General features: G+C 50.9%; 7 protein-coding genes across 7 annotated transcripts; 3 read left to right on the plus strand and 4 right to left on the minus strand.

The window, feature by feature from the left end:
- Positions 1–42: 42 nt before the first annotated feature.
- On the minus strand, positions 43–543 carry CABS01_00540 (uncharacterized protein; the record flags this gene model as incomplete). Its single annotated transcript, XM_060533921.1, has 1 exon — positions 43–543. The coding sequence occupies one exon, from the start codon at positions 541–543 to the stop codon at positions 43–45; it is 501 nt and encodes a 166-aa protein (XP_060406435.1).
- A 1,014-nt stretch (positions 544–1,557) lies between these two features.
- Positions 1,558–4,121, minus strand: CABS01_00541 (vanillyl-alcohol oxidase; the record flags this gene model as incomplete). Its single annotated transcript, XM_060533922.1, has 9 exons — positions 1,558–1,710; positions 1,852–2,129; positions 2,207–2,343; positions 2,439–2,611; positions 2,681–2,851; positions 2,922–3,020; positions 3,097–3,323; positions 3,383–3,419; positions 3,630–4,121. The coding sequence occupies 9 exons, from the start codon at positions 4,119–4,121 to the stop codon at positions 1,558–1,560; spliced, it is 1,767 nt and encodes a 588-aa protein (XP_060406436.1).
- Positions 4,122–4,889: 768 nt separating this feature from the next.
- On the plus strand, positions 4,890–6,618 carry CABS01_00542 (uncharacterized protein; the record flags this gene model as incomplete). Its single annotated transcript, XM_060533923.1, has 3 exons — positions 4,890–5,249; positions 5,319–6,359; positions 6,433–6,618. 3 exons carry the CDS (start codon positions 4,890–4,892, stop codon positions 6,616–6,618), a joined length of 1,587 nt encoding a protein of 528 aa, XP_060406437.1.
- Positions 6,619–7,335: 717 nt separating this feature from the next.
- CABS01_00543 (uncharacterized protein) lies at positions 7,336–9,730 on the plus strand (the record flags this gene model as incomplete). The annotated part of the gene is made up of 4 exons (XM_060533924.1): positions 7,336–8,736; positions 8,799–8,905; positions 8,974–9,272; positions 9,369–9,730. 4 exons carry the CDS (start codon positions 7,336–7,338, stop codon positions 9,728–9,730), a joined length of 2,169 nt encoding a protein of 722 aa, XP_060406438.1.
- Positions 9,731–11,000: 1,270 nt separating this feature from the next.
- Positions 11,001–11,686, plus strand: CABS01_00544 (uncharacterized protein; the record flags this gene model as incomplete). Its single annotated transcript, XM_060533925.1, has 2 exons — positions 11,001–11,084; positions 11,156–11,686. 2 exons carry the CDS (start codon positions 11,001–11,003, stop codon positions 11,684–11,686), a joined length of 615 nt encoding a protein of 204 aa, XP_060406439.1.
- Positions 11,687–12,658: 972 nt separating this feature from the next.
- Positions 12,659–13,406, minus strand: CABS01_00545 (uncharacterized protein; the record flags this gene model as incomplete). Its single annotated transcript, XM_060533926.1, has 3 exons — positions 12,659–12,796; positions 12,859–13,165; positions 13,222–13,406. 3 exons carry the CDS (start codon positions 13,404–13,406, stop codon positions 12,659–12,661), a joined length of 630 nt encoding a protein of 209 aa, XP_060406440.1.
- Positions 13,407–13,822: 416 nt separating this feature from the next.
- CABS01_00546 (emopamil binding protein) lies at positions 13,823–14,814 on the minus strand (the record flags this gene model as incomplete). Its single annotated transcript, XM_060533927.1, has 5 exons — positions 13,823–13,971; positions 14,032–14,266; positions 14,324–14,460; positions 14,513–14,539; positions 14,598–14,814. The coding sequence occupies 5 exons, from the start codon at positions 14,812–14,814 to the stop codon at positions 13,823–13,825; spliced, it is 765 nt and encodes a 254-aa protein (XP_060406441.1).
- Positions 14,815–15,472: the final 658 nt, after the last annotated feature.

The raw sequence follows: 15,472 nt of genomic DNA on the forward strand, positions 1-15,472 counted from the left end.
TGAGGTGGGAGCCTCAGGGAGCATGACGAGTTCATCCCCCCACTACGACTCCGTCTCGACCGAATTATGAGCATTTCCTTGAAGCGGAGTAAGCATATCCCATCGCTGGCGAGGGTCATTTAGGTTCCTCAACCATCGCATCTCCATAGTCGCGGCCTCGATGATGAACTCGATAGACTGGCCGCCTTCGGGACGCGCCTTTTCCGGGTCATACGGTCCGTCTTGAGTTTTCGCATCGTACCAAGCGCTTCGAGAGTAACAGTGGTTTGGTATACCAGTATCGCCATTTCCAGTCTTTGGGACCGTGCTATGCAACGGCTCGAGCCAGGCCATTCTGGTCTCGACATAATGGCCAGTTGCGACAATCTTGATCCGCTCGGCAATGATTGGCCTATGGTCTGACTCGCGGAATTTGATCTCGACTGTGTAATCTTCCGCAGAACCAGGAATCGTTTTCCAGACATTCAATAGCCCGGCACTGTTCAAGAAGGCTCCGGGATACGGTGTGTTTCCGGACTTGACTGCTGATTTAGACTTAGGCATGTCGGCAAAGGCACAAAGCTCGAGAAAAGATTGGATATAGTCGTTTGGAAATATTGGGATCTTGTCCTGGGTGGTGACAAGTCGCTGCATAGGGTAGGTAGCTCAATTAGAGCGTTGTTGATGAACACCCTTTCCATTTTAAGTACTCTGCCTTACCAAGCAACATATCAAACGTATCAAGTGAGCTTCGTCGATTGGTGACGAACATGACTATGGAGATTACTCCTTTGGACCAAGGCATTTTCTTTGCTGAAGAACGTGTGTGACCGACCACTCCTGGTCAGTAGTGCTTACCTACATTCAACGAGAGGGTAAAATGCTCATGAATGTACAATACTCGATCTATTTTCTGCCTTTGCTGATGAATGAATAATATAAAGGCTGAAAAGATCACGGGGAAGCAAGCTAATGTTAACCGCCACCGCCGGCAATCACCAGATGAAGCATCACTACGTTGGTAGTCAAGGCGACGATCCACATAACCCTTATTGTGTTCAGAATCTCAAGTAGCAGCCAAGACCTATTTCATATAGCCGGAAGGATAAGTCGAGCAGCCTCTTGCAAGACAGCCAGGATGCTGGTCGAGTTCACCCTTCGGAAGGCTCAAAGAGAGTAGAAGTCGCCGCAGGGATCGAGAGGGCTCCTCCGAGAACCAGTCGCACCATCGCCTGTGGTTCTCCCTTAAAACCACGCACGGGACTTTACTGCCAACGACTTTGTTAAAAGAATACGCCATGGGGTTATTCATGATCTAGACATGATGAGGGACGGTCGAAGCTAAGGAAGGGGGAAAAGAACACCCGCCTGTCTCTCTACCGTTTCTAAAGAGATTCTTTAGCAGTGACAGTCAAATTATTTCACCTACATGTTTATGAACAACGTGATAGTTAACGTTGGCTGAGTTGAGGGGTTCATCCACTTCACGAGACCTCGTCACCGCAGTGGGGGGCCACATCGGCTTGCCTGATGGCATTCTTACCCCGCATAAGTGGGTACCGGAACGGAGGGTGGCACCTAGTGTGCGGTCCGGACTTCGGCGACCTGGGTGTGCGAAGCCAATTTAAATGGTGCCGCAACGGCTTCGGTGGGCATGTGCCAAGCCTCCGGTGCCTGAGGGCTGACCGGTTGCGGGCCCGGAGTCGTCAGCTCCTTCATGGCGTCCACGAGCTGAAGTCAATGGGTGTGGTCATCTGTGGCTCAAATGATACGTAGCAGTATTTGACTGCGATTGTGGCATTACTACAAGTGACTCTTTATAACGCGATTCCTACCGCTAGACAACATGTCTGCTTCATCATCTCGAAGCACCCATTCCCGTTTGTCGTACTTCTTTGGCCAAATGCCGTTTTTCCCAGGAGCAAGAATGCCGTTCGGATCCAGCGCATTCTTGATTTTTTCATTGAGCTTCATCTGAGCATTGTTGTTGAAGTTATACGTATTTGCGATCTGGTCCATCAACGCCAAATGTGTTCTGTACTCGCCCCAGCCACGTTCTGCACAGTCCTGGATCAGTTGCCGGATCAACCATCGCGCTTTCGAGCGCTGCTGAGGGTCTTCGCGGTTGAAGACAATGCACACAATGTGGTCTGCAAACTCTCTCAGTATCGTGTATATAACGAGGTTGGCTGAAGTAATAGAGGGCACTCACGCATTTCTCGCATACCAATGGTGAAGGTGCCAATAAAGTCGAGCCCAGCCTCTGCGAACCTGCGCTTCGTGACCTCGTATTGGAGCTTGGCGTCCGTCCCAGAAATTTTTGTGATGGGCGAAAAGAATAGATGCGCACCATTTGGTAGCCAGCTATTGTAACAATGATCAGTAAACTGGACAATATTGAGTTATGATGTCAAGGTCAGGATAGGCCAGATATGACAGGATGCTGGCTAGACACATACCTCACCCAACGAAGCTCGTCCAGGGAAGGAACGCCTCGCAAGGTCTTCTCCCTTGTCTTCAAGACGCTGTATGGTTCGTTTCGATCCTCCGCTAGGAAGAACTTTGAGCCGGGAACCTTTAGGAAAGCGGCCTTGATGGTATCAAGAAAGAATCTCCGCACAGGCTCCGGGCCCTATCGCGATAGGGATTAGCCACTGTTTCTGTGAACAGCGCCCGAAAGGATCTTAAAGAGGTTCTTTACATAGACAGCACCGTAGAAGTTCCAGCGACCAAGATTTAGTCTGGTTGCGATCGCATCAAGGTCTTCATCGGATAGTGGTTCGGTCTTGTTCGTATAAGAAGCCTTATTACCAGCTACGGCGGCGTCCAGAAGTAAATGACGAATAGTGGGCACATTCTGAATGACTGTTTGCTGTGGGCATTATTCTCGTCAGTCTCCGTAGGTCGATCAATTAATCGAGAGACGGAAGTATTCAACTTACTAGCCGCAACGGTCTGATAATATCTACGATCTCTGACAGGTCATCCTCGCGAGGGAATGTGATCATGTAGGCTTGATATCCTCCAGGATTCGGCATCAACTTTCACGGTTACTGTCAGCACATGTACTCTTGGTCAAGGATCAGGTTACTGAGGAGAAAGACATGGTTGACTCACCCACACTCCCATTTTGACAACGATGCCAAGGCTACTCTGGGAAAAGATTCCGTCGTTGTAAGGGCCGAACCCATAGTTGAACAGCTGCCAAGCAGAATTTGCTTTCTGTTCATGGGGCGGAAGGTCTGAATTCCCTGAAGACGGGTCCGGAAGCGCTCCCATGCCAGTGCGGATGAGGGTGCCGTCGGGGAGAATGACCTCCATACCGCAATGCATCATGAAGTGATCTGCTGAGAATCAGAGGTATGATCAACTTAGTACAACAGTCTTCTCGACGACATCTTACCTCCGTAAGGCGCTGCAAGATTCCCAAAGTAATCAGCCTACAAATACGGGTCATGGTTGAGGCCAGCCTTCAGCGCTTACTGTAACCGACACCTCTCTCAAGAGTGTTCCCTGCACGTGTACGTCAGTCGAGGACTATATGTAGGCAAGCCGTGATTCGTACCAATGATTGAGCCACCTCCAAGATCAGGCACCTAAATCCGTGGTCAGAAAACCGCTTCCATGGTCCTTGCAAAAGAAGAACGTACATCTAGCCACAGGTGTTCGCTGAGGCCAGTCTTGACAAGATACTCATAAAGACCAGCAAAGGTGACCCCAGGCTCGACGAGAGCGTAAGCTCCATCGACGTTTACCTCGAGGACCTTGTTGAGATGCTTTCCGAGTTCAATGCCGAGACTGCCTGGAACTCGCGGTGCTGCGCCGCCGTACCCCGTGTTGCGGCCAATGGAAAAGGGCCAGACAGGCATCTGCAGCTGGTTGCAAAGCCGCATCACATCTTGGACTTCGGGGACAGACCTGGGATTGACAATGGCGCACGATACGAAAAAGTCCCTCTCATAGACGGCGTGCATGTCGTGAGACTTGCACGGGTTGACGTAGTCTCCATCGGCCAGCTCCTTGTCTGCGGAGATGATGTCGAGGTTCTCTGCCCCTACGATTGGGACTACGGACTCCACGAAACGCTCAAAGTCATTGGCGTTCCAGCCGGGGGGAAGACGACGAGGTTGAGGGCAAGGCATTTTGTATGACGCTGAAGTATCCGGCCAGCAAGTGCTGTAAGATCGCTTGTTGGTGCGTGGCGCGATGAACTAGTTTCAGAGCAAGGAAGAAAGAGCTTAGTAGTAAGCTTTCACTCATGGTACCACAACGCGTTCATGTTGTCTTATAGATACGGATTGAACATACTTCAAGTGCTTCATCCTCTACCTGCGGTTACAACATCCGCCCCAATCCCGAGGCCGAGGTCATGAGCCTGCCGATGCAGCACACCCTCTCGGGATTTTCCCCACACAACTCCGCATCGAAACCGCCGCTCTACTGCCCGTGTAAGTGAAACTATCTCCGAGTGCGGGGCACCGGTAAACTCTCACCACTATGCTTGTCGCTGCCAGTCCAGTTACCGAAGCCTCCTGCGATTAGTGTCCATCGATTGAAAGAATTGGGTGCGAGATAGAAAGCGTTCCCCGTGGGGTGTGGAGTTTGCTCCGACGTCTCTTCATTATGCTTGCCGGCAAACTCCACACCCCACGGGCAACGCTTTGAATCCCGTACTAATCCTCTGGCGATACGTTCCTATGCAACATGCTTTCAGGAAAGCCACTATGGCTGATCAACCATATCCAGTTGAGAGTACTGCCCGGGGTGAATCTTCCATATAAGTTTATGGTGTATTCGCGCAGCAGTATGACGGAGTTGTCAAAGGAAGCCTCTATCTTGGTATCAAACGGACTCACCCATGTGAGGTTATATTTCCAAATCTGATCAGTACTATCCACGCAGCAAAAACAATGAACTTGGTCTCGACACAGTCTCTGAGCCTACCACGTGATGGTTACATGTCCTCTGCGAGGGACATTATGGGTAATTGGAGTTATGTGATGGTGTTTGCGGTTGTTCTACTCCTCTGGTTCTCTTCGACCATATATACCGTGTTTTTCCGTCCTCTCAGCAGTGTCCCAGGGCCATGGCTGGCCCGTTTCAGCGAGGCCTGGAGATCCCACAAGTACTTTCGAGGGACATGGCACCAAGATGTCGTCCTGTTGCACCGGAAGTACGGGAAAGTCGTCCGAATTGCCCCAAACGAGTTGAGCATTGTCGATGAAGCCGGGCTGAAAGCACTATACGGCCATGGTCAGAAAGTTGTCAAGGTCAGGAACCCGAGCCCCAACCAGAAGCTTGCCATTATGTGAAGTCTGTTATCTGACTGTGGATCACAGAGCAAATGGTACGACACTTGGACCGTTCCCAACATGAGTATGAGTTTCTTCGCCGTCAGGGACATCAAGACTCATCGGCATCTGCGGTCTCGCGTCTCGTCCGGGTACTCCATGACTGCTATTCAATCCATGGAGCCCTTGATACAAGATGTCTCAAACTCTATGTGGCAGAAAATGGGAGAGTTTGCCGATAGGAATGCTCCGGTTCGCATGGATGAGTGGGCAAACTACTTCGCCTTTGACGTGGTTGGTAGCCTGGCTTTGGGCGGCCCTATCGGTTTCATCGAGAAGGGAAAGGATGTTGACGGTATCATCCGGTCAATCCACGACGGCTTTTGGCTCATGGCGAACATGGGCAACATGCCATTCCAAATGGTGTGGTTCAACAATCGCATCGCGCAGTGGGCCCTTAGGTCCTTTGGCGGCGAACGGCTCCAGGCCTTCTCTAGATTTGTGGACTGGCTAGAGGTCCGCGTTGACGAGCGCTACCGAAATGGCCTTGGTTTCAAGCGGCGAGATATGTTACAGCTGTTCATCGATGCCAAAGATATGGCAGGGCAGCCGGTCACAAAGGGCGATGTAATGATGGAAGGCGTCAATATTCTGGGCGCCGGAGCAGATACGACAACTATTGGCATTCTTGCCACGCTGGGCTCGCTTCTTCTTCATCCCGAAGCGGTAGTTCGGCTCCAGGCTGAGATCGATGAAGCGTATTGCTCTTTGGGACTTGAGAAGACAGGGCGAGACATCGAGTTCTTAGAGTCGTCCAAATTGCCGTTCCTATCCGCCGTCATCAAAGAGAGTACAAGACTGCACCCTTCTATTCAGTATCAACTTCCACGCGTGGTTGGTCCCGGAGGCTTGCAACTCGATGACGTGGCAGTGCCTGAAGGCACGATATGTGGCATAAGTCCCGCTTCGATGAACCGGTCGCTGGAGATATTTGGCCCAGACGCTGATGAGTGGAAGCCTGAGAGATGGATTGCGACTGATGCAAACCATGAAGAAAAGATCAAGTATTGGAACTCCCATTTGACAACGGTAAGAACACGTCCAAGTCTCTTCCCTGTGTGGTAATCAGAAAGGGCAGCAAAGGTTGCTAACGCGATTACAGTTCGGCATGGGAAGCAGAAGCTGCGTAGGGAAGAACTTGGCCACGGTTGAAATGCACAATTTCATTGCGCAGTTCTTCCGCAAGTTTGATGCTTCATTGGTGGATTTGGACCGCCCCTGGCAAACAAAGACGCAATGGTTTGCTTTTCAGAGGAATTTCTGGGTACGCGTACAGCGTAGATATTGATCTAGATCAGTGACTAGTGTTTAGCTTTTGGTGGGAAGATGGATTCACTCGGACAATGGGAATCATCCAGATCGGCCCATACATAGGCATCGCATGAAGTATTGGTATCAAACAACTGAAGTTAGGCACAAGAAACAGATCAAAAAGCCTTGCATTCGAGTCTCTGACCAAACTCACGCTGCTCATGTCGAAGAAACATAATTCAGGTGAGGTGCCGAAATAAAGATACACACTCGAAAGACAGTGTAGCCAGAAATAGCCGGCCCTTCACGCCCCCTCTCTGCCGATCCTCCCGGCAAGGCGCGGTTCCCCGCAGATCCACATTGGGGAATGTCTGGGGAAGCAAACGGTATTTCATGAACATGTTGCCTTGAAGAACCATCACCCCCGATCACCCACGCGTAGTGTCTATTCGGCGCCCCATGATCCCCGACACTGATAATTTAATCAATCATGGCTTCCGGCACGCTGTCTTCTTCTGCTACCTCTGGCATCACATGCCAAGTGTGCGACCGAAAGTTCACACGTCTCGAACATCTTCAACGCCACGAAGTGATGCGTATATAAGCCCAATCTCCCATCATCCACGCTCGATCATTGGAATTTCTGACGTTTAGGCTCCGCCACAGATAGTACAAACCGCCCATTTAATTGCCATTTCTGTTCGCAATCTTTCGGGCGCAGGCAAGTAAGCTCATTTCGTGTGAAGGGACGACCATGCTAAAGCCCAACTACGTTCGGAACAGAGACGTTCTCAAGCGTCATTTCAAGGCCTGCAAAGAGAGGCTTCGGGCCGACGTAGAGATTCCGCAACTCCCTCAAAACACTAGAGGCAAGAAGAAGACAGCCTGCGATCGTTGCAGTCATCGGAAGCGAGCTTGCAGCTCTCAGTGGCCATGTCGTACCTGTCTAAAAGACAACAGGCCTTGCACGTATACAGCACAGATTGCCAGCGATGAGAACGATACTTTGGCTGCGCATGATACACAACGGGATACATCACCTATGGCAGACAACAACCGCAGCGATGCTAAATCAGGTACTCTGACGGAACGATCCATGGCCCAAGAATCTCCAGTCCCGACCACACCACTCGATGCGCGCGCTTCCAGAAACGACCTATTTTACATGCCTGCAACTGGAGGCGGCATTCTAGATACATATCTAGACGAACCCCTGACCGACGAGTTAGATCTAGGTGGTTCCTTCCATTACCATGCTGAAGAAGCGCCCGACCTGCTCATTCCCGACCTGGTCTACTCCACATTCGACTTCCCATACGAGACCCAGACACAGAACACGATCAAATATCACTTTAACTATATGAAAAGGTTTACCAAGTTCGCGGGTCTGGCGCAGTCCTTCGAATGTGGCTCACTCCAAGAACGACAGTTACTACTCCAGCAGATCCGGAGACCAAACCTCGGGTGCGATGGTCGCAGTTGGGACAACTACTTGCGCTCGGTATTTCCCCTAACCGCAGAGCCTAAGATATCATGGCGCAGTAGCCAGACCCCTTCTGTCTCGCTCTCGACCGAATCCCAATACAGCCTCAATAACCGGTCTGACGATCAACTCTCCAGGTTCCAAGTGGGGGAGTCTCTTGACCTGACGTGCAAGATTGTCGCAATGCTTAAAGACATCACCATCAGCAAACCAAGAGGCAGCAAAATCAACATCTCTTGGTCCAGCTCCATCGAGTTTTCCTGCCACAACTTCTTCTCCCCTCAAAGACTACAAGACAACCTCGAGCTATTCTGGTCATGCTGGTATCCCAACTGCCCCATCATTCACAAACCATCCTTCTCGACCTCCAACGCATCACCCTTGCTCATCGCCGCCATGGCCGTCTTGGGAGCATGCCTCTCTCCGTCGCCGAGCGTCCGCGCGAACACCAACATTTGGTTCAACAGTGTAGAGGACCTCGCCTTCCTCGACGAGGCTCTTCTTGATGAGTCTATCACTGTTGACGATTCCATCTCATGTGACGATGACGCGGTCTATAGGCGACTCGAAGCGATCCAAGCTGCCTACTTGGTTTGTCTGATACAGTACTGGGAGGGTGTTAAACCGAGTAAACGTCGTATTCGGAGGAACAGATATGCTGTTGTCTTGGACGTAAGTCAGATCCAAATCTTGCACATAGTCCTCCCGTTACCAGCTGACCACCGTACTTTCAGGCAGCAAGAGACTTCGGTTTGGATGATCTTACCCGTCATAAGCTGCCGGTTGATGATTCCTCCACTTTCAGCTGGAAAAGGTTTGTCTTACTGGAGATGCTTATTCGGTGAGTTTACCACATAGGAGGCATGGAGTTCCCAAAAAGGCAAGCAGAGTCTGATGTGCGACAAAAAGAACCGGGACCTACATCTTCCTACTCGATGGTGCGTTTGTCATCTTCCACAACTCACCTCCGAGACTCGTGGTCGCCGAGATGAGAATGAGTATCGTCTGTCCCGACTCCTGCTTCCAAGCGTCCTCTCAAGAAGAGTGCTTCGTCCTCCTACACAATTGGACCTCGAGCGAACCGAGACAAGCTCACATGCGGGTCGTCGATCTCGTCGAGGCCATGTGCAACAACCACCTCAGCGACGAAGAAACTTGCGAAGGTCTAGCGGGTCTCAGCATGCTGAATCTGTTCACGGCCATCACTGGTATGTACCTTACTTCAATTGAATCTTTCCTTTTCATGGTACTTCAGGTGTTGTTTACACGCAAACGAGGGCAGACGCTTACGTGGTATAACTTAGCATTACACACCCTCGGGTTCCACTACGAAGTATCCCTCGCGCCCAACAGCGGATCGTGGCACCTTCAGATGGGGCTGAACCGATGGATTTCGCTCTACGACCAGGCCGACAGCTGGGTCGTTGAAAATTCACCCGGTCTCCTGCTGTGCGACGAAATGTGGCGACGGCTGGGTTTCATACGCCACGCAAAGGAGTTTTGGATGCTTGCTCAGTTGATGCTGGATAAGTCGCAAATCGAGTTGAACACGGCTGGCCCAAGTGGCGGGCCGTTTGACAAGACCCGAGGTACGGTGTATGACGAGAACACCATGGATTATGTTCACAACTTGGTGCAAAGTCTCGGAGACTTGAAGATAGCTTAGGATGTCGGGTTTGTAATGCCTATATTGTCACTAAGCTGAAGCCGTCGTTTCCTGTCTACGTACCCATACCGTCTCTCGGCTTGGACTAATAACATAGAGCACTCTGGGCCTCATGAAAGTGTAGCAAAAATTTCTGGCTGTATACTAGGAGTTCTCCTTAGAACCAACACCGATCTGCTATAGCGTTGATCTTCCATCTACTGGAATAAGCCATAGGGAGGTGAACCCCAAAACGTGCAGGGCATACTCCTCGTGCACGCGTTTCCTCGAAGAAAGCTCTTCGCCGACTCGCCGATAATCCAAGACGACTGAATTTGATGTTTTTATGTTCATCGAATGCCGTTCCCATCTGCCGTGAGTTGTGCCTCTAGGCGCGGGTGTCATGTGTGTTGACAACACAGCGGCGGCATTTTCCCCACCTCAACGGCAGATGGGTCTTCAACCACGACATAAGGTAGCTCAGGGAAAACCGTTGACGCCTGCAAGTAACCGAGGTTGAAACTCAATAACGAAGTAATAGCTTTGATTGAGAGCCGAGACCAGTTTTGGAATGACCTAAAGTATCGCTTCATGGAGATCGAGTGGGCACCACCGCACGCTAAGCTTCAGAAGTCTGCTTCTCCCTTGGGACTACCACATACGACCATACCCATTGGAAAATTCGGGATCCCGTCCGCTCTCCCATAGACAAGCCAATGAGGGCCGGATTAGTAGTTGGGTCGGTGACGACCAGCGAATACCTGGTGTTGTATGTTTTTGAAGTTTTGTTTTGTGAAGCTATCGTCGTTTTGTCGTGGTTGGTGACGATGGATAGCATGGGCGGATGTGGTGGGTTTTGGTGGTGGTGGCCGATGGGGGTTCTGGCTTCTCCAACTTCCAAGTACGTACTATGGTCCTCCAATTATCATGCTAGCCCAGTCCATCATATGTTGAAGACGCATGGGCCTGCCCGATGGTGGGTATTAAACAGTAAACAAGTTTCAACCATATCTGTCTCGCAGCGTCATGAGTATATTCGATCAGTTGAGGGATCAGCTTTTGCGCTTTCAGGCGCTGCTGAGGGTCCACTGCGCTCAATTACTTCTAAATCGAGTAAAGCTGCCTACTAGTACGGGGTGGCTGTGGAGCTTTCGTATAAGTCCGCACTGCCACCAGTGACCACTCCCGAGACATCTAGAGCGCTACTATTTTGTGCACCTCCTGTTCGAATCCCGCCTTCGAGAGATGGAACTCTACTTTGACACATAAACATTCATATCCGCACACTCAAATGAAGATCAAGCGTGAGGTCGGTCCGCTGGATCACCGCAGGAGACGGACTCGCTGTCTGCCATGCGCCAAAAGGCGTATCAAGGTAGGTACCTATACACAGCTCATTCCCACATATGGCGTTACTTGAACTCACACACAGCAATCACAAATCAGTGTCAAGGCGGTTCTCCCTGCGAGTACTGTACTCGAACCAAGAAGCGTTGCCTACCTCAGGCCACATCTACGACCGAAGTGCACTTCATCAGCCCCGGATCCTCCGAAGAAGGCATGCAAGTCGCTGGACTACCGGCACACGTCAACATACCCAGCGCTATACTCTACCTTGACTATTTTGATCTCTTCATGAAGCGCTGTCTGTTTGCAGATGAGTTCAGCGGCCTGGCTGCCGACCTCTTACCCCTGGCCCAAACATGCTTGCCACTCGGGCAAGTAGTGACAGCGATTGGCGCACTCGAAGCCAGCCGGCGCGCGACCGTCAAGTCCTCGCGCGGGCAGCAGCCACCTTACACCGTTGCCTTTGTGTCATACGGGGAAGCCGTCAAGACGCTCCGAGCTCGACTGCAGGTATCAGACGCGTTCCGCTGCGGTGGAGTTCTCTGGTGCACGCTACTTCTTGGGCTATTCGAGGTGAAATACCTCAACCATGTCTCGCTTTTTGAATCGCATTTACTGATTGGTAGTTGAAGTTGATGACTGAAACTTCTGGAGACCTGTGGGCCAAACACATGCTCTACGGGACGGCTAGGATCATCCAGAGCGTAGGAGCGACGGGTCAGTCGTGTCAGCTTGACAAGAGACTCTTCGGAGCGTTTAGATCGCTAGAGGCAAACCGAGCGATTCTGTACGGCGAAGATACGTTTTTATCGCAGGAGCCGTGGTCAAAGTCTCGAGGATATCTTGTCGCAAACCCAGCAAGTCAAGTAGAGGCAGTCTTCGACCTCCTGATCGAAATCTCTTCCTTTAGTAAAGCGTAAGCAAGCCGCATTCTTGACTGAAATGAATCAGAGCTCAAAATATTGATAGGTTCTTCGACCGTATCGAGTCAATTCCGGACACACTTCGACCTGGGCACCCGGCGATACACGCTCTAGCTGAGCAAGGTCGACGTTTCCAGCAGCGACTTTGCAGCTGGCACGACCAAATCACACCGTATTTTGATCACCGTGATCCGTATCGCATGCTAGCTTTATCAAACTACAATGCTCTCCAACTATTCTTGTGTAGAAACTATGCCTATTACGCATGTTGGGAGGGGCAAGACATCCCCTCGCTAGCAGCACATGAGATTGAGGCGCATGTAACCGCTGTGGTAGATCTGTCAAACCAAATCCTCGAATATTCCAACATACCGGGGGTATTACTCCTGTTCTCTCTCCGAATGGCTGGAGCAAACACAAGTCAGTCTTTACAAAGGGATGAGATTGTGAGATTGCTTGACAGAATAGCAACAAAAGGGTTCGCGGTCTCTGGGAGAATCAAAAGGGATTTACAAGAATTGTGGGAATACCAGCACGCGGAAATGGCACGGGACTACACTTGAAATATATTGAGTGTACCGAGCAGGAGCCTCTATGGATCAAGAAATGAAGTCAAGTAGGCCAAGCCGAACATGTATGGCGCGAGTGTCGAAGCCCCCGGGGAAACGCGGTTCAAAGCTCACTTTGCCTCGATATTGAAGAACTCCATGATCACTCGGGTTCGCAAGTCAGGGGCAAAGTAGTCGTAGCCAACGACAACATTGCATTCATTGACGTAGACCGTCACCGGAATGGCACCCTGGTACATGATGCTCCACTGAACAAATGGTCAACTCGACGGTTCACGGGAGATGAATTGAGATAGCAGGGGTCTCTTACCGCGGCAACAGGCGATGGGATGAAATCCCTCTGCACGAGTCCTTCGTAGACTGCTCCAGCTTCAACCAGAATATCACTCTGGAAGATGGGGAAATTCGAGTTCACGTAACCCCTCCACACGCTCGGGGTGGTGGAGTTCGGGCCATACGTCGTCATCGTGTTGTCCACGAGGCCTGACTCGCTAACGTTGGAATAGTCAAACAACGACCACGAGATCTGACCCTCGTAGGCTTCGCCCACACGGACGAAAGCACCGGAAGGGGAATTGTCGATGTAACCAGTCGTGATGTGGGATAGGTTCACATTCCTGGCTCTCGCGATTAGAAAGAATGTAACATTATTACCGGTCGGGGAAAAAGTTACCATTTATGCTGAACAAAACTGGCCTGATACTCTGGTTTGATCAGAGGTGGCTGTGGCTGTTCGAAGCCGGCAGAGAAGGTGATCATGGATGACGGGAAGGCAGGGGAACCATGGGATGATGGGAGACAGGTTGCCCTAACTGCTGTCGCGGCAAGGGCAGCGAGAAGAAAGTTAAGGGATTGCATTGTGAAGTATGACAAGATTTTGGGTGAGATGCTTGAAAGTGAGGAGGTTGAATGTTCTCGTCTCCCTCATGTCTGGACATTTGTTCCCCTTTATATACATCGCGAGCATTCTATTTCTTCAGCGTCGCTATTCAAGTGCGTTCTATAACTACCAATTTGGGATAGCTGACTCCACTCACTAGGAGCGCGGCTGTACAACATGGCGAACGGGAAGGCTGCAAATCGCGCTCGATTGGTTCCAGAAATGTTCGAGAACCAAAAGTTCATATGGAGAAGGAGTGTGAGCCTGCCTGACGGTGGTCATCGAACGGTGGTGAACATGTTTTAATTGGATCAGCCTTGTGGTGTTATGAATCTACTCCACCGCAAAGACAGTTCGGCATAATTAAACCACCACTTATACAGCTACCATAAAGCTAGTTTGTCTTCTTCTCCTCGTCCTTAGGCACGTACGTCTGCCAAGATTTGTCGCCCATAATGCCATCAATCCTGTTCAGCTTGGCCACCACGTCCGCACGGTCTGTGAGGTGCCTCTTGATATGGACCGTGGTTTGGTAGAGAATAACTAGGGCAGAACGGCGTCAGAAACAACGGAAGAACGAGGGGTGAAGAAATGTTGACTTACTCGCAGGCACAATGACCCAAGGAGCATTGAAACCAATGTAGTAGACCCAGAAGTACAGGAACTCAGGTCTGCTGTGCGATACTCCGTTGGAGTAGAACTCGATCAAGCTGGTTGAGTAGTAAAGCACGACGCCGTACAGGTGCCCAACACTCATGATGATCTGCAATGGGTAACGCAACTGGTTCCGATTGGCAGTAGTGATGACGATGGCCCAGCAGAGGGGGCCCCATACGAGCTGGAATCTTGGTCAACATTGGGCTCTTTCGAAATACCAAGAAGCAGTGCGACCTACTACTGTGAAGGACTCAACGCAGAGCATAAATGGATCAGAGGTCAAGTAGCGAGAGTCGGAGAGTGCATACTCCTTCCACAGCTGGCCGAAGAGACTTTGGTCACTGGCCAGGCTCTTGTGGTTGAGGATAAAGTATCCTGTGGAGACGTTAGACTTGGACTGAGAGGAACCGAAGAATCGCGAACACACCTTCGAAGAAACAGTGAAGGAAACCGCCTGCGTGAATGAAGCGATTAGCCAGAGTTGGGCGAGCAATGTTCTGAGCACCACCCACAAAGAGCAAACCAAGCCACGGTAAGCTGGTCCGAGGCTTTCAGCTGAGGATAGGTATTTCTAGCACCCGCGACGGCCGTAAAGACGACGAAGGATATTATGCTCCCGAAGAATACGAGCAAGCTGAGAACGGAGTTTTTGTTGGTGACATAGTGTGGTAGGGCAGCGGTGACTGGGTAGTAAGGATGCGCAAAGGCGGCGTCTGTCGAGTTATCCATGTTGGGCTGGTGCTCAGTGTGATTATCTCAAGACTTTGTGCATGCGTAGAGTAACACTTTAGTTCGAGTGATGCCAGAATTTCGTCGTCTTGTTTGCGAGGTGGTTGGAGTTGGGGTTGGGCCAAAGTTGAAATGGGGTTCCCCGTTATTCAAGATCGCTAGAAGACTTGCTTGCCGAACCAGGGTCGAAGTTGCCCGATCAATGCCAGACACACCTTCCACTCAACATTCGGCAACAACTACGAGCGTCCGCCTGTTTCTCGACGTAACGAGAATGTCGAATTAAGGTCTGGAAGGATTGCTCAGGTCAAGGCCTGATTACCAGGTGCCTACTTCCTCGTGCAGAGGCAGCCAGCACTCGGCTCAACCAGGTACCTGAGAAGCACGGATCCCTTGCAGCACTAGCACCTGACGACACCTCGGCGAGCTATCGATGCCTGGTGACTTTCTTCCCGGTTCTTTTTTGGTATTAGTAACACGGTGCAAAGAGATTGAATAACCGGAAGCAGCATCATCGGTGCTCGAGAAATGGGATGAACTATGAGGTGAAAGTTGTCGCCCTGCCCTACATGGTAGCTTGTCGTATCCCAAAGAGGAAATCGGACCGCTGATCTTCCGCTGCTCGGGGGCCGCCCGCACCAGACAGCCGTTACTTACC

Source organism: Colletotrichum abscissum, assembly GCF_030869225.1.
Source record: "Colletotrichum abscissum strain IMI 504890 chromosome Unknown Scaffold_1.1, whole genome shotgun sequence".
NCBI classification, from domain to species: Eukaryota; Fungi; Ascomycota; class Sordariomycetes; order Glomerellales; family Glomerellaceae; genus Colletotrichum; species Colletotrichum abscissum.